At 40.4% G+C, this 24,974-nt stretch overlaps 3 protein-coding genes across 3 annotated transcripts in view; all 3 read right to left on the bottom strand.

Moving 5' to 3' along the window:
• Nucleotides 1-24,974, bottom strand: part of LOC140679663 (uncharacterized) — an 82,095-nt gene that overhangs the window by 25,141 nt on the left and 31,980 nt on the right. The gene's annotated exons all lie outside the window — the stretch shown is intronic.
• On the bottom strand, nucleotides 8,913-9,811 carry LOC133619370 (uncharacterized). The gene has a single exon (XM_072915459.1). It carries the CDS (start codon nucleotides 9,783-9,785, stop codon nucleotides 8,970-8,972), a length of 816 nt encoding a protein of 271 aa, XP_072771560.1. The 5' UTR covers nucleotides 9,786-9,811; the 3' UTR covers nucleotides 8,913-8,969.
• Nucleotides 20,316-21,303, bottom strand: LOC140679633 (uncharacterized). Its single transcript, XM_072915462.1, has one exon. The coding sequence runs from the start codon at nucleotides 21,223-21,225 to the stop codon at nucleotides 20,446-20,448; it is 780 nt and encodes a 259-aa protein (XP_072771563.1). The 5' UTR covers nucleotides 21,226-21,303; the 3' UTR covers nucleotides 20,316-20,445.

Below are 24,974 nucleotides of genomic sequence, written 5' to 3'. Positions count from 1 at the left end.
CAAAAATCCATCCAATAACTTGATGGACTCGAGGAACAACTTAGTTTAGTAATGCTCGCTAACTTTTTTATTAGTGGCATTTGCCAAACATAGGAAAGAGAAACTCTTCTGTTTAAATTAAAAAATTCAGACAGCTACCAAACAACTGTAGGCTAGTCTTCAAAACACGCTGCTAACGAGTCGTTGCTCGCGACTTGAACACGTCCATTCTTTTCTGTTACTTGACGACACGACAAACTGTACAGAGACTTTGTTAAATGTGACTAAATACTCACCTCACCTCAAGACCACGACATGATGAAAATAAAAACACACCAAACGAAAGCCTATTGTGTGTCTTTAACCAGTTTTGTAATGTTCCTGTGTCTTTAAGTTGATAGGTCAATCTGTGACGTCATTTCCCCTTTAAAGCACGTCTTTGTCAGAATAGCCGGTTTCAATCAATGGTGGCAGCCAGCCTTGTGTGCGTTGACGACTAAATGTAAGTTTTGTCACATACTGTTACAGCATTTGAACTGAATGTCGTGCCTTGCTACTTCTGCAAATGTTTGGTGCATCGTATGCTAAGTTCAGTTGTGTTTGGGTCAATTGAGAGATAATTAGTCTCGTTGACGGCGTTTACATTCACGTGTAGTTTATTTAACGTCATTGCAACTGCGATGGCGGAGTTTGGCCTTTAGATGGCGACAGAGACCACATAATCGCCATTTATGGCTCTGAAGCTTAGAAACTTGTTTGAAGTTCATGCATAGTTAAATGCAGTATATATGTTGTTGTCATGCACACCTTTATATTATATTATATTATATGATGTATGCATATACATGTATATTGCTGCATATTAATGAGTATATAATTGGATTGTAATTTTTCCTCTTTTCTCTATTTGTTTAGACCACACACACACACACACACACACACACACACACACACACACACACACACACACACACACACACACACATTCACATCTACCTTTCAGCAATAAAGATGATTAAAGGATTCTCTGGCCGGAATCTGTCAACGTGTCCCAACTCTAAAAGAACTACTATCCCTTCCTTACACACACCAAACGAGCCTAACAGAGTTGTTGTTTTGCTTTTAGTTTCTAAATGTGACTTTTGCATTCTTTCATCTCCTCTGATGTGAACTCCACTGCCTTCTTCAAGCTAACAATCATGGCGGCTCTTTCTTTACATTCTTCAACAAGGTCGGCTCATTTAGACTTTAAGGGCTTGAAATTCAAATAGTTTTCAAATGACAAAACTTCAAGTCACTCACCTTCATCTTTCGTCTTTATCTCCGTTGGTGATTTGCTGGAAGTTGATTCTCTTTCATGTTCTCTTTTAGCGGACGTCGCCATCTTAGCATAGCAGTAGTCGTCCATCTTCTATCACGTCTTCAATCTTCACTTCACATATCGCTCCAAGCTCAATGCACGTTTCGTGGCTTTGGAAAATACCAATTGAGATATTTGTTGCTATATTTGCTGTGAATCATATGACTTTAAGATCGTGAATTCGAAGAATCTCCGAACAACCATAGCATACAGTCCTCGTCTTTTTGCTTCGCGTCAAGTACATTTGCGCATGCGCTACAAGCCCGCCACTTCCGTTTCCTCCTCCACAACAGATGTTTTTCAAAATAAAGTAAATGTAATCTTGTTTTAAAACAATGGTTGGCAAATGTATCTAACACTAAATAATGGACAACAACTCTTTGAAAATAAAAAATATATATATACAAGCACGTGCACAGACTTTTTCCATGGCTGTTGTTCAAACCAGAAAAAGGGCAAACATTGAAGAAAAAAATCCTACATTTTAAATACTACAAGAAACAGAAATATTTTTCAACATACTTAGTTGTTTTAGTTAAAAACCTTTAGAAAGTCAAATGATTACTCTGAATAAAGAAGAAAAGCACTAAGAGTGTAGATCTCCACCAGGACCAATCCTATTGTTCACGTGCTACTAAATTGTGTGCCATCTCATGTGTATCGTGTGCTGGTATGACAATAAACTTCCATGAATCCTGTCAAACACCAGACAGTTAGTAATATGGTTTCACATAAAAATGTTGGTGAAACTGCTCATTTCTACCTAGCGATAGGTGGCTCTAACTGTAGTGCTAATCACTCACCAGCAGAAAGCCCTCATCACACTGCTAATCAATAACTACCATCTTAGGCACTTAACATCACTAATCGCCAGTTAACAGCTATCATGCTAAATGTCAACTATCTTAAATGCAAACATGAAAACAAGACACATTAACGTCTTTCCCCTTTACAAACATCATAACACAATCTAAACTTATATAAACACATTACTGTCTGAGCATATAAGATATTCAATTGTGTTACATCACAATTTATTATATTGAAATTAGCCATGTGATTAAGATGGGCACGGTCCGACCAATCACAAGTCAGTAGGAGCTGCTTTGTTCTCGTGTTTGGAGAAAGCGGAAGAGCGATTGTCAGCCTGACATTGATGTGTCTCTGAGAACTGAATACATTTTTATAACTTATAACAAAATGTGTTTATACAGTAACCTGCTCACATGAGTCACATTACAGCAGGGGTGTCAAACTCATTTTAGCTCAGGGGCCGCATGGAGGAAAATCTATTTCCACGTGGGCGGGACGGGCAAAATCATGGCATGATAACTTAAAAATACGACTACGACAACTTCAGAGTATTTTCTTAATTTTTTACTTCGGCCAAAAATAGAACGAGCACATCCTGAAAATGTACTTATCACAAATAATCATCTTGACAAATACTCCAAGTTAGTAAAATATTTTGAGGAAAACAAATGGCACCTTTTCAAAAACACCTTGAAGAACACAATGAACTTAGACTTAATCTCAGTGTTACTATTAAACTTTAAGTCACAACCCATCTAGGTTTGAACAAAAAACAAAATAAAGCATAGAGAAAAACTATTCTATGTATCAACTACCTCATTTGTCATTTCCACATATTAATCCTGTGCTAACTCAACAAACCATACAAACTGAGGTAGAAACTATTCAAGAGTGTTGAGTTACTTCCTGTCTTCTAGACATAATGTGTATTGATAGAAAAATAAAAGCTGTGCAATGTGTGAACAATTTCAACAAAGCACAAATAAAAAGTTCAAAGACTGACAGTATTGCAGTAAATCACACACTGTTCACTTTCTTTACATTTGCACAGAAGACAATCATTTTCACAGAACTATATCAGTGTGCAGTGTCTCATGCTGCATTTTAATTATGTCAGTTTTGATACATCTCAACTTTGCAGTGAAAAAGGGTGTAGTGCAGGTTTTTGAGCGTGTACAAACTTGACACATGAGGCCCCAGGTCCCTGGACTGAAGAAGGAATAACCAAGCACTTGAAGCATCATCTATCTTACTGTTCAGGAAGGTTTCAGATACAGAGAAGACATGGGGTCATGAGTAGATAAGATTATGCTTCAAATAATCCAAGTTTGTATGAATACCTCAGATATTTGTGAAAGAAGCAGTGAGGAGGTCCTGGGTAGGGTGGATGTCGCCACATATGAGCAACATACCACAAACTAAACAGCTAATTGGTTATTTTCCCTTGTGTGTTCTTATGTGTTTTACTGCGTCTGCTTTATGTTGGAACCTTTTACAACAAACTGAACAACTAAATGGTTTTTCAACTGTGTGTGTTCTCATGTGTTCAGTCAAACGGTTCTTAATAGAAAAGTTTTGACCACAAATCGAACAGTTAAATGGTTTTTCACCTGTGTGTGTTCTCATGTGTTCAGTCAAACGGCAGTTTTGAGAAAAGTTTTTGTCACAAACTGAACAATTAATTGTTTTTTCACCTGTGTGTGTTCTCATGTGTTGAGTCAAAATGCTATTTCGAGAAAAGCTTTTGTCACAAACTGAACAATTAAATGTTTTTTCACCTGTGTGTGTTCTCATGTGTCAAGTCAAATGGCTATTTTGAGAAAAGCTTTTGCCACAAACTGAACAATTAAATGGTTTTTCACCTGTGTTTGTTCTCATGTGTTGAGTCAAAATGCTATTTTGAGAAAAGCTTTTGCCACAAACTGAACATTTAAATGTTTTTTCTCCTGTGTGTGTTCTCATGTGTTGAGTCAAATAGCACTTAACAGAAAAGCTTTTGCCACAAACTGAACAATTAAATGGTTTTTCACCTGTGTGTGTTCTCATGTGTCGAGTCAAATTGCACTCTGTAGTAAAACTTTCAGCACAAACTGAGCAGGTCAAACATGTTTTACCTCTCTTCTTTGTAGAGCATTCAGAGTGTTTGTTGTCAGTGTGAGTCCTCATTTCACCTTCACAGTCTTTATCACTGCTCAAAGGTTCTTCAACCTCATCTTCAGCCTCACTATCTGATAGTGGAGCTAAGAGGTTGTCTACTTGTGGTTTCTCTTCATCATCTTCAGTCTTCACAGAGAGAATACTCAGTGGAAACTTGGTGTAATCAGCTTCCTCTCGTCCTAGAAGACACTCTCCCTCCTGAGTGATGCAGTTTGACTGAACACATGAGAACACACACAGGTGAAAAACCATTTAGTTGTTCAGTTTGTGGCAAAAGCTTTTCTCAAATTAGCTATTTGAGTCGACACATGAGAACACACAGGTGAAAAACCAATTAATTGTTTAGTTAGTGGGAAAAGCTTTTCTCAAAATTGTGGTTTGACTCGACACATGAGAACACACATAGGAAAAAAGACATACATTTTCAGTTTGTGGCAAAAACTTTTCTCAAAATAGCTATTTGAGTCGACAAATGAGAACACACAGGTGAAAAACCATTTAATTGTTCAATTCGTGTCGAAAGCTTTTCTCAAAATAGCTTTTTGAGTCGACACATGAGAACACACAGGAGAAAAAATATTGAATGGTTCAATTTGTTGTAAAAGCTTTTCTCGAAATAGCAATTTAACTGAACAGATGAAAACACACAGGTGAAAACCCGTTTAGTTTGTGGCAAAAGCTTTTCTCAGAATTGCCATTTGACTCAACACATGAGAAAACACACATGTGAAAAACCATTTAGCTGTTCAGTTTGTGGCAAAATCTTTAATTGAAATACCTCTTTGACTCAACACATGAGAACACACACACACACACACACACACACACACACACTCACACACTCACTCACACACACACACACACACACACACACACACACACACACACACACACACACACACACACACACACACACACACACAGGTGAAAACCCATTTAATTGTTCAATTTGTGGCAAAACCTTTTATCAAAATTGTGGTTTGACTCGACACATGAGAACACACACAGGTGAAAAACCATATATATTTTCAGTTTGTGGCAAAAGCTTTTCTCAAAATTGCCATTTGACTCAACACATGAGAACACACAGTTGGAAAACCATTTAATTGTTCAGTTTGTGGCGAAAGATTTTCTCAAAATTGCCGTTTGATGCGACACATGAGAACACACAGGTGAATAATCATATAAACGTTCAGTTTGTGGCAAAAGCTTTTCTTAAAATAACATTTTGAATCAACACAACTTTCGCCACAAACTGAACAATTAAATGGTTTTCCAACTGTCAACACAACTTTTGCCACAAACTGAACAATTAAATGGTTTTCCAACTGTCAACACAACTTTTGCCACAAACTGAACAATTAAATGGTTTTTCACCTGTGTGTTTTCTCATGTGTCGACTCAAATAGCTATTTTAAGAAAAGATTTTGCCACAAACTGATCAATTAAATGGTTTTTCACCTGTGTGTGTTCTCATTTGTCGAGTCAATTAGCAATTTTGAGAAAAGCTTTTGCAACAAACTGAACAATTAAACGGTTTTTCACCTGTGTGTTCTCATCTGTTCAGTTAAACTGCAATTTCGAGAAAAGCTTTTACCTTAAATTTAACCATTAAATGTTTTTTCTCCTGTGTTTGTTCTCATGTGTCGACTCAAATAGCTATTTGAGAAAAGCTTTTGCCACAAACTGAACAATTACAAGGTTTTTCACCTAAGTGTGTTCTAATGTGTTGAGTCAAATTGACATTTTGAGAAAAGCTTTTGCCACAAACTGAACAATTAAATGTTTTTTCACCTGCGTGTTCTCTTGTGTCGACTCAAATAGCTATTTTGAGCTTAGTAATGCAAGCTAAATAATTCATTAGTGGCATTTGCCCAAAATAGGAAGCGGTGGTTTTGCTCTTTCACTTTCTTATTTTGACTTTTGCATTCTTTCATCTCCTCTGATGTGAACTCCACTGACTTCTTCAAGATAACAATCATGGCATCTCTTTCTTTACAAACCCCGTTTCCATAGAGTTGGGAAATTGTGTTAGATGTAAATATAAACGGAATACAATGATTTGCAAATCATATTCAACTCATATTCAGTTGAATGCACTACAAAGACAAGATATTTGAAGTTCAAACTCATGAACTTTTTTTGTAAATAACAATTAACTTAGAATTTCATGGCTGCAACACTTGTCAAAGTAGTTGGGAAAGGGCATGTTCACCACTGTGTTACATGGCCTTTCCTTTTAACAACACTCAGTAAACGTTTGGGAACTAAGGAGACACATTTTTTAAGCTTCTCAGGTGGAATTCTTTCCCATTCTTGCTTGATGTACAGCTTAAGTTGTTCAACAGTCCGGGGGTCTCCGTTGTGCTATTTTAGGCTTCATAATGCACCACACATTTTCAATGGGAGACAGGTCTGGACTACATGCAGGCCAGTCTAGTACCCGCACTCTTTTACTATGAAGCCACGTTGATGTAACACGTGGCTTGGCATTGTCTTGCTGATATAAGCAGGGGCGTCCATGGTAACGTTGCTTGGATGGCAACATATGTTGCTCCAAAACCTGTATGTACCTTTCAACATTAATGGCGCCTTCACAGATGTGTAAGTTACCCATGTCTTGGGCACTAATACACCCCCATACCATCACAGATGCTGGCTTTTCAACTATGCGCCTATAACAATCCGGATGGTTCTTTTCCTCTTTGGTCCGGAGGACACGACGTCCACAGTTTCCAAAAACAATTTAAAATGTGGACTCGTCAGACCACAGAACTTTTTTCCACTTTGTATCAGTTAATATTAGCCGACGGTGTTTCTGGGTGTTGTTGATAAATGGTTTTCGCCTTGCATAGGAGAGTTTTAACTTGCACACACAGATGTAGCGACCAACTGTAGTTACTGACAGTGGGTTTCTGAAGTGTTCCTGAGCCCATTTGGTGATATCCTTTACACACTGATGTCGCTTGTTGATGCCGTACAGCCTGAGGGATCGAAGGTCACGGGCTTAGCTGCTTACGTGCAGTGATTTCTCCAGATTCTCTGAACCTTTTGATGATATTACGGACCGTAGATGGTGAAATCCCTAAATTCCTTGCTATAGCTGGTTGAGAAAAGTTTTTCTTAAACTGTTCAACAATTTGCTCACGCATTTGTTGACAAAGTGGTGACCCTTGCCCCATCCTTGTTTGTGAATGACTGAGCATTTCATGGAATCTACTATTATACCCAATCATGGCACCCACCTGTTCCCAATTAGCCTGCACACCTGTGGGATGTTCCAAATAAGTGTTTGATGAGCATTCCTCAACTTTATCAGTATTTATTGCCACCTTTCACAACTTCTTTGTCACGTGTTGCTGGCATCAAATTCTAAAGTTAATGATTATTTGAAAAAAAAAAAAAAGTTTATCAGTTTGAACATCAAATATGTTGTCTTTGTAGCATATTCAACTGAATATGGGTTGAAAATGATTTGCAAATCATTGTATTCCGTTTATATTTACATCTAACACAATTTCCCAACTCATATGGAAACGGGGTTTGTACATTGTTGAACAATCGGCTAATTTCTCATCAACACTTTTTTAAAGGCTTGAAATAGTTTTCAAATGACAAAACTTCAACTCACTCACCTTCATCTTTCGTCTTTATCTCCGTTGGTGATTTGCTGGAAGTTGATTCTCTTTCATGTTCTCTTTTAGCGGACGTCGCCATCTTAGCATAGCAGTAGTCGTCCATCTTCTATCACGTCTTCAATCTTCACTTCAGATATCGCTCCAAACTCAATGCACGTTTCGTGGCTTTGGAAAATACCAATTGAGATATTTGTTGCTATATTTGCTGTGAATCATATGACTTTAAGATCGTGAATTCGAAAATTCTCCAAAAAATCATAGCATGCGGTCTTTGTCTTTTTGCTTGGCGTCAAGTACATTTGCGCTAGAATACAGACACTTCCGTTTCCTACTCCACAACAGATGTTTTTCAAAATAAAGGCAATTTAATCTTGTTTTAAAACAATGGTTGGCAAAAGTATCTAACATCAAATAACGGACAACTACTGTTTGAAAATAAAAAATGTATATATACAAGCATGTGCACAGACTTTTTCCATGGCTGTTGTTCAAACCAGAAAAAGGGCAAACATTGAAGAAAAACAATTCTACATTTTAAATACTACAAGAAACACATACATATTTTTCAACCCACTTAGTAGTTCAAAACCTTTAGAAAGTCAAATCATTACTCTGAATAAAGACGAAAAGCACTAAGAGTGTAGATCTCCACCAGGACCATGTCGAGGGAGGTGGGGGTTGGGTTGTGGGTGTTGGGGGTTAATTGTTCATATGTCTCTGATTTGCACATCAATCAGTCTGAAGAGTAAAAGTTGGCACTTGGTTATGCAAACAGTTACCCAGCATCACTTATGCGTTAGTCAGTTTTGATACATCTCAATTTTGCAGTGAAAAGTCTTACTGTTCAGGAAGGTTTCAGATACAGAGAAGACATGGGGTCATGAGTAGATAAGATTATGCTTCAAATAATCCAAGTTTGTATGAATACCTCAGATATTTATGAAAGAAGCAGTGAGGAGGTCCTGGGTAGGGTGGATGTCACCACATATGAGCAACATACCACAAACTAAACAACTATTTGGTTATTTTCCCTTGTGTGTTCTTATGTGTTTTACTGCGTCTGCATTACGTGAGAACCTTTTACAGCACACTGAACAACTAAATGATTTTTCTCCAGTGTGTGTTCTCATGTGATGAGTCAGATTGCTATTTTGAGAAAAGCTGTTGCCACAAACTGAACAACCAAATGGTTTTTCACCTGTGTGTGTTCTCATGTGTTTAGTCAAATAGCTATTTTGAGAAAAGCCTTTGCCACAAACTGAACAAGTACATGGTTTTTCTCCTGCGTGTGTTCTCATGTGTCGAGTCAAACAGTTATTTTGAGAAAAGCTTATGCCACAAACTGAACAATTAAATGGTTTTTCACCTGTGTGTGTTCTCATGTGTTTAGACAAATAGTTATTTTGAGAAAAGCTTTTGCCACAAACTGAACAATTAAATGGTTTTTCACCTGTGTGTGTTCTCATGTGTAGAGTCAAATAGCTATTTTGAGAAAAGCCTTTGCCACAAACTGAACAAGTACATGGTTTTTCTCCTGCGTGTGTTCTCATGTGTCGAGTCAAACAGCTATTTTGAGAAAAGCTTTTGCCACAAACTGAACAATTAAATGTTTTTTCTCCTGTGTGTGTGCTCATGTGTTGAGTCAAACCACATTTTCGAGAAAAGCTTTTGGCACAAACTGAACAACTGAATGGTTTTTCACCTGTGTGTGTTCTCATGTGTCGAGTCAAACTGCTCTTTTGAGTAAAACTTTCAGCACAAACTGAGCAGCTCAAACATGTTTTACCTCTCTTCTTTGTAGAGCATTCAGAGTGTTTGTTGTCAGTGTGAGTCCTCATATCAACTTCACAGTCTTTATCGCTGCTCAAAGTTACTTCAACCTCGTCTTCAGCCTCACTATCTGATAGTGGAGCTAAGAGGTTGTCTACTTGTGGTTTCTCTTCATCATCTTCAGTCTTCACAGAGAGAATACTCAGTGGAAACTTGGTGTAATCAGCTTCCTCTCGTCCTAGAAGACACTCTCCCTCCTGAGTGATGCAGAGTTCCTCCTCTTCCTTTTTAATGCAGGGTGGTTGTGGAGTCTCCTGCTTCAAAGTGGAGCTCCCCGCTAACTGAGGGGAAACTTCTTCTGGATTACCGATCAGCTGCTGGACGTCTGCAAGACACAAACAACAAAAACACACTTTCTTCTATGTACTGTATGTGTGTGTAGTAGGGTTGTACAGTATACTGCTACTAATAAAGTATCGTGGTACTAATCAATTGAAATCGGTACTATACCACCTTTGAAAAGAACCGGTACCGCTCTTTCATCTGAATGCCGCTGTGCGACGGTGACTACCTCCAGGGCCTATGTTTTGTCGGGGGTAACACTGGGTCCAAAAAGCGCCGCGCTTTGGTCGGAAGGACGAGGCCGTCGATTAGTTACAACTTGGTCACTTTATTTATTATTTCCACAGGGCTCAACCGGACATCCACCATGCTATTAACACTCCTGCACATGCTACCACTACCTCTCCTTACTCGCCCGCTCACTCACTGACGTCACTCAGACAACATGTTGACATTCTCACAAACACACATACTACTCTCATAAGTTAACCAGCTCCCCTGCTGGTTAACTTGATGCCAAATATTAGCGCAGTTAAAACTGCCCAATTAGCAGTCAACTAATGCAAGTGAAATGACTACATTTTGTAACAAATTCCTACAATGTTTTGTCTTTAATAAATGTGTTTTACCTGCTACATGGCTTATCTGTGTACATGTATTCATAGTTTTGTTTTTAGTACTTAATTAATAATTGTATTTTTCTTAAAGCACAGACCAGGAGTGGCAACCATAAATCATGAATAATTTAATATAATGTCAGTAAAACTTTATGTTCTATTCTAATCTAATCCTTGATTATAGCAGACTATATGTAATGTGGAAAATTGTAAATTGTTATTTGAGTGCAACGAGACAAGTCCAATGTGTTTAATGCATTTTAATTCATATTTTAACCTTGTAAAATTATTAATTGACTCTAAGTTTCTGTTTACAGTCAAAGCTTTCTCCTTCTTCTACATGTACAGACGCTTGTGGAATTCACACATGGATACCTTAAGAAAAAGCGATTGCAGCTATTTGGGATACAACACTTCTCAAACGACAAGAGAACATTCGAATGTCCAGGTCAGCTGTGATTCTACTTACCGAAAAACTTTGTCCATTTGTCGAAGGAGAGATAACGAGAATGCGGGCTCCCATGGATTAGATAAAAAAAAAGGTAGTGTCGAGGGAAGACTAAGGAAAATGGCAAATGCTTTTTTTGGATACACTCGAGGGAGTACTGGAAAGTGGTCCCCCGGGTGATTCCCTTGTCCTACTGGGGGACTTCAACGTTCATGTTGGCAACGACAGCGAAACCTGGAGAGGCGTGATTGGGAAGAATGGCCATCCGGATCTGAACCCGAGTGGTGTTTTGTTATTAGACTTTTGTGTCTGTCACAGATTGTCCATAACAAACACCATGTTCAAACATAAGGGTGTCCATATGTGCACTTGGCACCAGGACACCCTAAACCGCAGTTCCATGATCGACTTTGTAGTTGTGTCATCGGATTTACCGATTTTGGACACTCGGGTGAAGAGAGGGGCGGAGCTTTCTACCGATCACCACCTGGTGGTGAGTTGGCTGCGTCTTCCTATGAGGAAGCAGTGCCTGGGGAATCTGTGGTGGGCTCTCCTATTTCTGGGGCTGAGGTTGCTGAGGTAGTTAAAAAGCTCCTCGGTGGCAAGGCCCCGGGGGTAGATGAGATCCGCCCGGAGTTCCTTCAGGCTCTGGATGCTGTGGCGCTGTCTTGGTTGACAAGACTCTGCAGCATCGCGTGGACATCCTGGTCGTGGAACTGTGGACCATCTCTATACTCTCGGCAGGGTCCTTGAGGGTGCATGGGAGTTTGCCCAACCAGTCTACATGTGCTTTGTGGACTTGGAGAAGGCATTCGATCGTGTCCCTCGGAAAATCCTGTGGGGAGTGCTCAGAGAGTATGGAGTATCGGACTGTCTGATTGTGTCGGTCCGCTCCCTGTGCGATCAGTGTCAGAGCTTGGTCTGCATTGCCGGCAGTAAGTCAGACACGTTTCCAGTGAGGGTTGGACTCCGCCAAGGCTGCCCTTTGTCACCCATTCTGTTCATAACTTTTATGGACAGAATTACTAGGCGCAGTCAAGGCGTTGAGGGGATCCGGTTTGGTGGCTGCAGGATTAGGTCTCTGCTTTTTGCAGATGATGTGGTCCTGATGGCTTCATCTGGCCAGCATCTTCAGCTCTCACTGGATCGGTTTGCAGCCGAGTGTGAAGCGACTGGGATGAGAATCAGCACCTCCAAGTCCGAGTCCATGGTTGTTGCCCGGAAAAGGGTGGAGTGCCATCTCCGGGTTGGGGAGGAGACCATGCCCCAAGTGGAGGAGTTCAAGTAACTCGGAGTCTTGTTCACGAATGAGGGAAGAGTGGATCGTGAGATCGACAGGCGGATCAGTGCGGCGTCTTCAGTAATGCGGACGCTGTATTGATCCGTTGTGGTGAAGGAGCTGAGTTGGAAGGCAAAACTCTCAATTTACCGGTCGATCTACGTTCCCATCCTCACCTATGGTCATGAGCTTTGGGTTAAAACCGAAAGAACAAGATCACGGGTACAAGTGGCCAAAATGAGTTTCCTCCGCCGGGTGGCGGGGCTCTCCCTTAGAGATAGGGTGAGAAGCTCTGCCATCCGGGGGGAGCTCATAGTAAAGCTTCTGCTCCAACACATGGAGAGGAACCAGATGAGGTGGTTCAGGCATCTGGTCAGGATGCCACCTGAAAGCCTCCCTAGGGAGGTGTGTAGGGCATGTCCAACCGGTGGGAGGCCAGGGGAAAACCGAGGACACGTTGGGAAGACTATGTCTCCCGGCTGGCCTGGGAACACCTCGGGATCCCCGGGAAGAGCTGGTCGAAGTGGCTGGGGAGAGGGAAGTCTGGCCTTTCCTGCTTAGGCTGCTGCCCCCGCGACCCGACCTCGGATAAGCGGAAGATGATGGATAGAAGATGGCTCAGGTGTGATTCACTACAATAAGGCCCCACAGCACACTGGATTCCAGTTAATTGAAATACCACAACACTGGATATTGTTCAGATAAGTTACATTTAAGAACTTGCACACAAAGCAACACTGGAGATGGCTATGAGGGCGCATTTTCCACGCATGCGTATTAGGTCGTGTTGCGCCGGCAGACGGAGTGGGAGATGTCTTAAACGGTGGCATTGTGTGTGTGTGGACAAGGATAAGGTTAGGTGGGATTTATCCTGGATAACCTTAGCTTGCTTAGTGTAGAAGGGGCCTTAGAGATAGTGGCTGTTATGTCCACTCAAAAATCCATTAAATAACTTGATGGACTCGAGGAACAACTTAGTTTAGTAATGCTCGCTAACTTTTTTATTAGTGGCATTTGCCAAACATAGGAAAAAGAAACTCTTCTGTTTAAATTAAAAAATTCAGACAGTGACCAAACAACTGTAGGCTAGTCTTCAAAACACGCTGCTAACGAGTCGTTGCTCGCGACTTGAACACGTCCATTCTTTTCTGTTACTTGACGACACGACAAACTGTACAGAGACTTTGTTAAATGTGACTAAATACTCACCTCACCTCAAAACCACGACATGATGAAAATAAAAACACACTGTACGAAAGCCTATTGTGTGTCTTTAACCAGTTTTGTAATGTTCCTGTGTCTTTAAGTTGATAGGTCACTCAGTGACGTCATTTCCCCTTTAAAGCAGGTCTTTGTCAGAATAGCCGGTTTCAATCAATGGTGGCAGCCAGCCTTGTGTGCGTTGACGACTAAATGTAAGTTTTGTCACATACTGTTACAGCATTTGAACTGAATGTCGTGCCTTGCTACTTCTGCAAATGTTTGGTGCATCGTATGCTAAGTTCAGTTGTGTTTGGGTCAATTGAGAGATAATTAGTCTCGTTGACGGCGTTTACATTCACGTGTAGTTTATTTAACGTCATTGCAACTGCGATGGCGGAGTTTGGCCTTTAGATGGCGACAGAGACCACATAATCGCCATTTATGGCTCTGAAGCTTAGAAACTTGTTTGAAGTTCATGCATAGTTAAATGCAGTATATATGTTGTTGTCATGCACACCTTTATATTATATTATATTATATTATGTATGCATATACATGTATATTGCTGCATATTAATGAGTATATAATTGGATTGTAATTTTTCCTCTTTTCTCTATTTGTTTAGACCACACACACACACACACACACACACACACACACACACACACACACACACACACACACACACACACACACACACACATTCACATCTACCTTTCAGCAATAAAGATGATTAAAGGATTCTCTGGACGGAATCTGTCCATCGTGTCCCAACTCTAAAAGAACTACTATCCCTTCCTTACACACACCAAACGAGCCTAACAGAGTTGTTGTTTTGCTTTTAGTTTCTAAATGTGACTTTTGCATTCTTTCATCTCCTCTGATGTGAACTCCACTGCCTTCTTCAAGCTAACAATCATGGCGGCTCTTTCTTTACATTCTTCAACAAGGTCGGCTCATTTAGACTTTAAGGGCTTGAAATAGTTTTCAAATGACAAAACTTCAACTCACTCACCTTCATCTTTCGTCTTTATCTCCGTTGGTGATTTGCTGGAAGTTGATTCTCTTTCATGTTCTCTTTTAGCGGACGTCGCCATCTTAGCATAGCAGTAGTCGTCCATCTTCTATCACGTCTTCAATCTTCACTTCACATATCGCTCCAAACTCAATGCACGTTTCGTGGCTTTGGAAAATACCAATTGAGATATTTGTTGCTATATTTGCTGTGAATCATATGACTTTAAGATCGTGAATTCGAAGAATCTCCGAACAACCATAGCATGCGGTCCTCGTCTTTTTGCTTGGCTTCAAGTACATTTGCGCATGCGCTAAAAGCCAGCAACTTCCGTTTCCTACTCCACAACAGATGTTTTTCAAAATAAAGTAAATTTAATCTTGTTTTAAAACAATGGTTGGCAAAAGTATTTAACATTAAATAATGGACAACAACTCTTTGAAAATAAAAAAATATATATATATATACAAGCACGTGCACAGACTTTTTCCATGGCTGTTGTTTGAACCAGAAAAAGGGCAAACATTGAAGAAAAAAATCATACATTTTAAATACTACAAGAAACAGAAATGTTTTTCAACCTACTTAGTTGTTTTAGTTAAAATCCTTTAGAAAGTCAAATTACTCTGAATAAAGAAGAAAAGCACTAAGAGTGTAGATCTCCACCAGGACCAATCCTATTGTTCACGTGCTACTAAATTGTGTGCCATCTCATGTGTATCGTGTGCTGGTATGACAATAAACTTCCATGAATCCTGTCAAACACCAGACAGTTAGTAATATGGTTTCACATAAAAATGTTGGTGAAACTGCTCATTTCTACCTAGCGATAGGTGGCTCTAACTGTAGTGCTAATCACTCACCAGCAGAAAGCCCTCATCACACTGCTAATCAATAACTACCATCTTAGGCACTTAACATCACTAATCGCCAGTTAACAGCTATCATGCTAAATGTCAACTATCTTAAATACAAACATGAAAACAAGACACATTAACGTCTTTCCCCTTTACAAACATCATAACACAATCTAAACGTATATAAACACATTACTGTCTGAGCATATAAGATATTCAATTGTGTTACATCGCAATTTATTATATTGAAATTAGCCATGTGATTAAGATGGGCACGGTCTGACCAATCACAAGTCAGTAGGAGCTGCTTTGTTCTCGTGTTTGGAGAAAGCGGAAGAGCGATTGTCAGCCTGACATTGATGTGTCTCTGAGAACTGAACACATTTTTATAACTTATAACAAAATGTGTTTATACAGTAACCTGCTCACATGAGTCAGATTACAGCAGGGGTGTCAAACTCATTTTAGCTCAGGGGCCACATGGAGGAAAATCTATTTCCACGTGGGCGGGACGGGTAAAATCATGGCATGATAACTTAAAAATACGACTACGACAACTTCAGAGTATTTTCTTTATTTTTTACTTCGGCCAAAAATAGAACGAGCACATCCTGAAAATGTACTTATCACAAATAATCATCTTGACAAATACTCCAAGTTAGTAAAATATTTTGAGGAAAAAAAATGGCACCTTTTCAAAAACACCTTGAAGAACACAATGAACTTAGACTTAATCTCAGTGTTTCTATTAAACTTTAAATCAAATCAAATCAAATCAACTTTATTTATAAAGCACATTTAAAATTTACCACAGGGGTAGCCAAAGTGCTGTACAATGAGCAGGTTAAAAGATAAAACGAGTACCGAGCAAACACAACACAACACAAACAGAACATGATAAAAAATAAATAATTAAAATAGAATTAATAAAAACATAAAAACATAAAAACAGGATCACAGCAGGTGTATTATGGGGCGCCATGTGACTTTAAGTCACAACCCATCTAGGTTTGAACAAAAAACAAAATAAAGCATAGAGAAAAACTATTCTATGTATCAACTACCTCATTTGTCATTTCCACATATTAATCCTGTGCTAACTCAACAAACCATACAAACTGAGGTAGAAACTATTCAAGAGTGTTGAGTTACTTCCTGTCTTCTAGACATAATGTGTATTGATAGAAAAATAAAAGTTGTGCAATGTGTGAACAATTACAACAAAGCATAAATAAAAAGTTCAAAGACTGACAGTATTGCAGTAAATCACACACTGTTCACTTTCTTTACATTTGCACAGAAGACAATCATTTTCACAGAACTATATCAGTGTGCAGTGTCTCATGCTGCATTTTAATTATGTCAGTTTTGATACATCTCAACTTTGCAGTGAAAAAGGGTGTAGTGCAGGTTTTTGAGCGTGCACAAACTTGACACATGAGGCCCCAGGTCCCCGGACTGAAGAAGGAGTAACCAAGCACTTGAAGCATCATCTATCTTACTGTTCAGGAAGGTTTCAGATACAGAGAAGACATGGGGTCATGAGTGGATAAGATTATGCTCCAAATAATCCAAGTTTGTATGAATACCTCAGATATTTGTGAAAGAAGCAGTGAGGAGGTCCTGGGTAGGGTGGATGTCACCACATATGAGCAACATACCACAAACTAAACAGCTAATTGGTTATTTTCCCTTGTGTGTTCTTATGTGTTTTACTGCGACTGCTTTATGTTGGAACCTTTTACAGCACACTGAACAACTAAATGGTTTTTCACATGTGTGTGTTCTCATCTGTTCAGTTAAACTGCAATTTCGAGAAAAGCTTTTACCATAAATTTAACCATTAAATGTTTTTTCTCCTGTTTGTTCTCATGTGTCGACTCAAATAGCTATTTGAGAAAAGCTTTTGCCACAAACTGAACAATTACAAGGTTTTTCACCTAAGTGTGTTCTAATGTGTTGAGTCAAATTGACATTTTGAGAAAAGCTTTTGCCACAAACTGAACAATTAAATGTTTTTTCACCTGCGTGTTCTCTTGTGTCGACTCAAATAGCTATTTTGAGCTTAGCAATACAAGCTAAATAATTCATTAGTGGCATTTGCCCAAAATAGGAAGCGGTGGTTTTGCTCTTTCACTTTCTTATTTTGACTTTTGCATTCTTTCATCTCCTCTGATGTGAACTCCACTGACTTCTTCAAGCTAACAATCATGGCATCTCTTTCTTTACAAACCCTGTTTCCATAGAGTTGGGAAATTGAGTTAGATGTAAATATAAACGGAATACAATGATTTGCAAATCATATTCAACCCATATTTAGTTGAATGCACTACAAAGACAACATATTTGATGTTCAAACTGATAAACTTTTTTTGCAAATAATAATTAACTTAGAATTTCATGGCTGCAACACTTGTCAAAGTAGTTGGGAAAGGGCATGTTCACCACTGTGTTACATGGCCTTTCCTTTTAACAACACTCAGTAAACGTTTGGGAACTAAGGAGACACATTTTTGAAGCTTCTCAGGTGGAATTCTTTCCCATTCTTGCTTGATGTACAGCTTAAGTTGTTCAACAGTCCGGGGGTCTCCGTTGTGCTATTTTAGGCTTCATAATGCACCACACATTTTCAATGGGAGACAGGTCTGGACTACATGCAGGCCAGTGTAGTACCCGCACTCTTTTACTATGAAGCCATGTTGATGTAACACGTGGCTTGGCATTGTCTTGCTGAAATAAGCAGGGGCGTCCATGGTAACGTTGCTTGGATGGCAACATATGTTGCTCCAAAACCTGTATGTACCTTTCAACATTAATGGTGCCTTCACAGATGTGTAAGTTACCCATGTCTTGGGCACTAATACACCCCCATACCATCACACATGCTGGCTTTTCAACTATGCGCCTATAACAATCCGGATGGTTCTTTTCCTCTTTGGTCCGGAGGACACGACGTCCACAGTTTCCAAAAACAATTTAAAATGTGGACTCGTCAGACCACAGAACTTTTTTCCATTTTTTATCAGTTCATATTAGCCTACGGCGTTTCTGGGTGTTGTTGATAAACAGTTTTCGCCTTGCATAGGAGAGTTTTAACTTGCACACACAGATGTAGCGACCAACTGTAGTTAATGACAGTGGGTTTCTGAAGTGTTCCTGAGCCCATGTGGTGATATCCTTTACACACTGATGTCGCTTGTTGATGCAGTACAGCCTGAGGGATCGAAGGTCACGGGCTTAGCTGCTTACGTGCAGTGATTTCTCCAGATTCTCTGAACCCTTTGATGATATTACGGACCGTAGATGGTGAAATCCCTAAATTCCTTGCAATAGCAGGTTGAGAGAGGTTTTTCTTAAACTGTTCAACTATTTGCTCACGCATTTTTTGACAAAGTGGTGACCCTCGCCCCATCCTTGTTTGTCAATGACTGAGCATTTCATGGAATCTACTATTATACCCAATCATGGCACCCACCTGTTCCCAATTTGCCTGTTCACCTGTGGGATGTTCCAAATAAGTGTTTGATGAGCATTCCTCAACTTTATCAGTATTTATTGCCACCTTTCCCAACTTCTTTGTCACGTGTTGCTGGCATCAAATTCTAAAGTTAATGATTATTTGAAAAAAAAAAAAAGTTTATCAGTTTGAACATCAAATATGTTGTCTTTGTAGCATATTCAACTGAATATGGGTTGAAAATGATTTGCAAATCATTGTATTCCGTTTTTATTTACATCTAACACAATTTCCCAACTCATATGGAAACGGGGTTTGTACATTGTTAAACACTTTTTTAAGGGCTTGAAATAGTTTTCAAATGACAAAACTTCAACTCACTCACCTTCATCTTTCGTCTTTATCTCCGTTGGTGATTTGCTGGAAGTTGATTCTCTTTCATGTTCTCTTTTAGCGGACGTCGCCATCTTAGCATAGCAGTAGTCGTCCATCTTCTATCACGTCTTCAATCTTCACTTCACATATCGCTCCAAACTCAATGCACGTTTCGTGGCTTTGGAAAATACCAATTGAGATATTTGTTGCTATATTTGCTGTGAATCATATGACTTTAAGATTGTGAATTCGAAAATTCTCCAAAAAAATCATAGCATGCGGTCTTTGTCTTTTTGCTTGGCGTCAAGTACATTTGCGCTAGAATACAGACACTTCCGTTTCCTACTCCACAACAGATGTTTTTCAAAATAAAGGCAATTTAATCTTGTTTTAAAACAATGGTTGGCAAAAGTATCTAACATCAAATAACGGACAACTACTGTTTGAAAATAAAAAATGTATATATACAAGCATGTGCACAGACTTTTTCCATGGCTGTTGTTCAAACCAGAAAAAGGGCAAACATTGAAGAAAAACAATTCTACATTTTAAATACTACAAGAAACACATACATATTTTTCAACCCACTTAGTAGTTCAAAACCTTTAGAAAGTCAAATCATTACTCTGAATAAAGAAGAAAAGCACTAAGAGTGTAGATCTCCACCAGGACCATGTCGAGGGAGGTGGGGGTTGGGTTGTGGGTGTTGGGGGTTAATTGTTCATATGTCTCTGATTTGCACATCAATCAGTATGAGGAGTAAAAGTTGGCACTTGGTTATGCAAACAGTTACCCAGCATCACTTATGCGTTAGTCAGTTTTGATACATCTCAATTTTGCAGTGAAAAAGGGTGTAGTGCAGGTTTTTGAGCGTGTACAAACTTGACACATGAGGCCCCAGGTCCCTGGACTGAAGAAGGAGTAACCAAGCACTTGAAGCATCATCTATCTTACTGTTCAGCAAGGTTTCAGATACAGAGAAGACATGGGGTCATGAGTGGATAAGATTATGCTTCAAATAATCCAAGTTTGTATGAATACCTCAGATATTTGTGAAAGAAGCAGTGAGGAGGTCCTGGGTAGGGTGGATGTCGCCACATATGAGCAACATACCACAAACTAAACAACTAATTGGTTATTTTCCCTTGTGTGTTCTTGTGTGTTTTACTGCGTCTGCATTATGTTGGAACCTTTTACAGCACACTGAACAACTAAATGGTTTTTCTCCAGCGTGTGTTCTCATGTGTTTAGTCAAATTGCTCTTACCAGAAAAGCTTTTGCCACAAACTGAACAATTAAATGGTTTTTCACCTGTGTGTGTTCTCATGTGTTCAGTCAAATTACTCTTAACAGAAAAGCTTTTGCCACAAACTGAACAATTACATGATTTTTCTCCTGTGTGTGTTCTCATGTGTTTAGTCATATAGCTATTTTGAGAAAAGCTTATGCCGCAAACTAAACAATTAAATGGTTTTTCACCTGTGTGTGTTCTCATGTGTTTAATCAAATAGCTATTTTGAGAAAAGCTTTTGCCACAAACTGAACAATTAAATGGTTTTTCACCTGTGTGTGTTCTCATGTGTTTAGTCAAATTGGTCTTAACACAAAAGCTTTTGTCACACACTGAACACTTATATGGTTTTTCTCCTGTGTGTGTTCTCATGTGTTCAGTCAAAATGCTATTTCGAGAAAAGCTTTTGCCACAAACTGAACAATTACATGGTTTTTCTCCTGTGTGTGTTCTCATGTGTCGAGTCAAAGAGCTATTTTGAGAAAAGCTTTTGCCACAAACTGAACAAATAAATGTTTTTTCTCCTGTGTGTGTTCTCATGTGTACAGTCAGATTGATATTTTGAGAAAAGCTGTTGCCACAAACTGAACAACTAAATGGTTTTGCACCTGTGTGTGTTCTCATGTGTTTAGTCAAATAGCTATTTTGAGAAAAGCTTTTGCCACAAACTGAACAACTAAATGGTTTTTCAACTGTGTGTGTTCTCATGTGTTTAGTCAAATAGCTATTTTGAGAAAAGCCTTTGCCACAAACTGAACAAGTACATGGTTTTTCTCCTGTGTGTGTTCTCATGTGTCGAGGCAAATGGCTCTTTTTAGTAAAACTTTCAGCACAAACTGAGCAGCTCAAACATTTTTCACCTCTCTTCTTTGTAGAGCATTCAGAGTGTTTGTTGTCAGTGTGAGTCCTCATATCACCTTCACAGTCTGTATCGCTGCTCAAAGGTTCTTCAACCTCGTCTTCAGCCTCACTATCTGATAGTGGAGCTAAGAGGTTGTCTACTTGTGGTTTTTCTTCATCATCTTCAGCCTCACTGTCTGATAGTGGAGCTAAGAGGTTGTCTACTTGTGGTTTCTCTTCATCATCTTCAGTCTTCACAGAGAGAATACTCAGTGGAAACTTGGTGTAATCAGCTTCCTCTCGTCCTAGAAGACACTCTCCCTCCTGAGTGATGCAGAGTTCCTCCTCTTCCTTTTTAATGCAGGGTGGTTGTGGAGTCTCCTGCTTCAAAGTGGAGCTCCCCCCTAACTGAGGGGAAACTTCTTCTGGATTACCGATCAGCTGCTGGACGTCTGCAAGACACAAACAACAAAAACACACTTTCTTCTATGTACTGTATGTGTGTGTAGTAGGGTTGTACAGTATACTGCTACTAATAAAGTATCGTGGTACTAATCAATTGAAATCGGTACTATACCACCTTTGAAAAGAACCGGTACCGCTCTTTCATCTGAATGCCGCTGTGCGACGGTGACTACCTCCAGGGCCCATGTTTTGTCGGGGGTAACACTGGGTCCATAAAGCGCCGCTCTTTGGTCGGAAGGACGAGGCCGTCGATTAGTTACAACTTGCTCACTTTAATTATTATTTCCACAGGGCACAACCAGACATCCACCATGCTATTAACACTCCTGCACATGCTACCACTACCTCTCCTTACTCGCCCGCTCACTCACTGACGTCACTCAGACAACACGTTGACATTCTCACAAACACACATACTACTCTCATAAGTTAACCAGCTCCCCTGCTGGTTAACTTGATGCCAAATATTAGCGCAGTTAAAACTGCCCAATTAGCAGTCAACTAATGCAAGTGAAATGACTACATTTTGTAACAAATTCCTACAATGTTTTGTCTTTAATAAATGTGGTTTACCTGCTACATGGCTTATCTGTGTACATGTATTCATAGTTTTGTTTTTAGTACTTAATTAAAAAAATTATTTTTCTTAAAGCACAGACCAGGAGTGGCAACCATAAATCATGAATAATTTAATATAATGTCAGTAAAACTTTATGTTCTATTCTAATCTAATCCTTGATTATAGCAGACTATATGTAATATGGAAAATTGTAAATTGTTATTTGAGTGCAACGAGACAAGTCCAATGTGTTTAATGCATTTTAATTCATATTTTAACCTTGTAAAATTATTAATTGACTCTAAGTTTCTGTTTACAGTCAAAGCTTTCTCCTTCTTCTACATGTACAGACGCTTGTGGAATTCACACATGGATACCTTAAGAAAAAGCGATTGCAGCTATTTGGGATACAACACTTCTCAAACGACAAGAGAACATTCGAATGTCCAGGTCAGCTGTGATTCTACTTACCGAAAAACTTTGTCCATTTGTCGAAGAAGAGATAACGAGAATGCGGGCTCCCATGGATTAGATTAAAAAAAAGGTAGCGTCGAGGGAAGACTACGGAAAACAGCAAATGCTTTTTTTGGATACACTCGAGGGAGTACTGGAAAGTGGTCCCCCGGGTGATTCCCTTGTCCTACTGGGGGACTTCAACGTTCATGTTGGCAACGACAGCGAAACCTGGAGAGGCGTGATTGGGAAGAATGGCCATCCGGATCTGAACCCGAGTGGTGTTTTGTTATTAGACTTTTGTGCCTGTCACAGATTGTCCATAACAAACACCATGTTCAAACTTAAGGGTGTCCATATGTGCACTTGGCACCAGGACACCCTAGGCCGTAGTTCCATGATCGACTTTGTAGTTGTGTCATCGGATTTACGGCCTCATGTTTTGGACACTCGGGTGAAGAGAGGGGCGGAGCTTTCTACCGATCACCACCTGGTGGTGAGTTGGCTGCGATGGTGGGGGAGGATGCCGGACAGACCTGGCGGGCCCAGACGCATTGTGAGGGTCTGCTGGGAACGTCTGGCAGAGTCTCCTGTCAGAGACAATTTCAATTCCCACCTCCGGAAGAACTTTGAACATGTCACGAGGGAGGTGCTGGACATTGAGTCCTAGTGGATCATGTTCCGCACATCTATTGTCGAGGCGGCTGATTGGAGCTGTGGCCGCAAGGTAGTTGGTACCTGTCGTGGCGGTAATCCTAGAACCCGTTGGTGGACACCAACAGTGAGGGATGCTGTCAAGCTGAAGAAGGAGTCCTATTTGGTTCTTTTGGCTCATAGGACTCCGGAGGCAGCGGACTTGTACCGACAGGCCAAGCGGTGTGCGGCTTCAGCGGTCGTGGAGGCAAAAACCCGGACATGGGAGGAGTTCGGGGAAGCCATGGAAAACGACTTCCGGACGGCTTCGAAGCGATCTGGACCACCAGCCGCCGCCTCAGGAAGGGGTAGCAGTTCACTGTCAACACCGTGTATGGTGAGGATAGTGTTCTGCTGACCTCGACTACGGATGTTGTGGATCGGTGGAGGGAATACTTCGAAGACCTCCTCAATCCTACCAACACGTCTTCCTATGAGGAAGCAGTGCCTGGGGAATCTGTGGTGGGCTCTCCTATTTCTGGGGCTGAGGTTGCTGAGGTAGTTAAAAAGCTCCTCGGTGGCAAGGCCCCGGGGGTAGATGAGATCCGCCCGGAGTTCCTTAAGGCTCTGGATGCTGTGGGGATGCCTTGGTTGACAAGACTCTGCAGCATTGCGTGGACATCCTGGTCGTGGAACTGTGGACCATCTATATACTTTCGGCAGGGTCCTTGAGGGTGCATGGGAGTTTGCCCAACCAGTCAACATGTGCTTTGTGGACTTGGAGAAGGCATTCGACCGTGTCCCTCGGGAAATCCTGTAGGGAGTACTCAGAGAGTACGGGGCATCGGACTGTCTGATTGTGGCGGTCCGCTCCCTGTGCGATCAGTGTCAGAACTTGGTCTGCATTGCCGGCAGTAAGTCGGACACGTTTCCAGTGAGGGTTGGACTCCGCCAAGGCTGCCCTTTGTCACCCATTCTGTTCATAACTTTTATGGACAGAATTACTAGGCGCTAGAGATGCGCGGATAGGCAATTATTTCATCCGCAACCGCATCACAAAAGTCGTCACCCATCCGCCATCCACCCGAACCAACATGTTATCAAAACCACACCGGCCCGCACCCACCCGTTGTTATATATCTAATATAGACGATGCAAGGCATTAGTGAGGTTATAAAGCTTTTGCCTGTTAAAGAAAGGAGACTGATCCAATGTGGCAGAGACATTCAATGCGTGCCACGCTGTCACAGCCCAGACGCACACCAGTGCGCAGTCATCTGGGAGCCGCGCTAAACGCACCTCCAAGCGCGCTCGGGCGCGCTTCACTCAAACTGCTGGAGGCAGCTGCGTTCCATCTTCAATCAACACACCCGGCACTGATGAGAGGGACGACTACTTAAACAACCGCCAACAGAGATCCTCC

Source organism: Nerophis lumbriciformis, linkage group LG20, assembly GCF_033978685.3.
Source record: "Nerophis lumbriciformis linkage group LG20, RoL_Nlum_v2.1, whole genome shotgun sequence".
NCBI lineage: Eukaryota > Metazoa > Chordata > Actinopteri > Syngnathiformes > Syngnathidae > Nerophis > Nerophis lumbriciformis.
The sequence above is the reverse complement of the archived record's forward strand: the minus strand, read 5'-3'. Positions and strand labels throughout refer to the sequence as shown.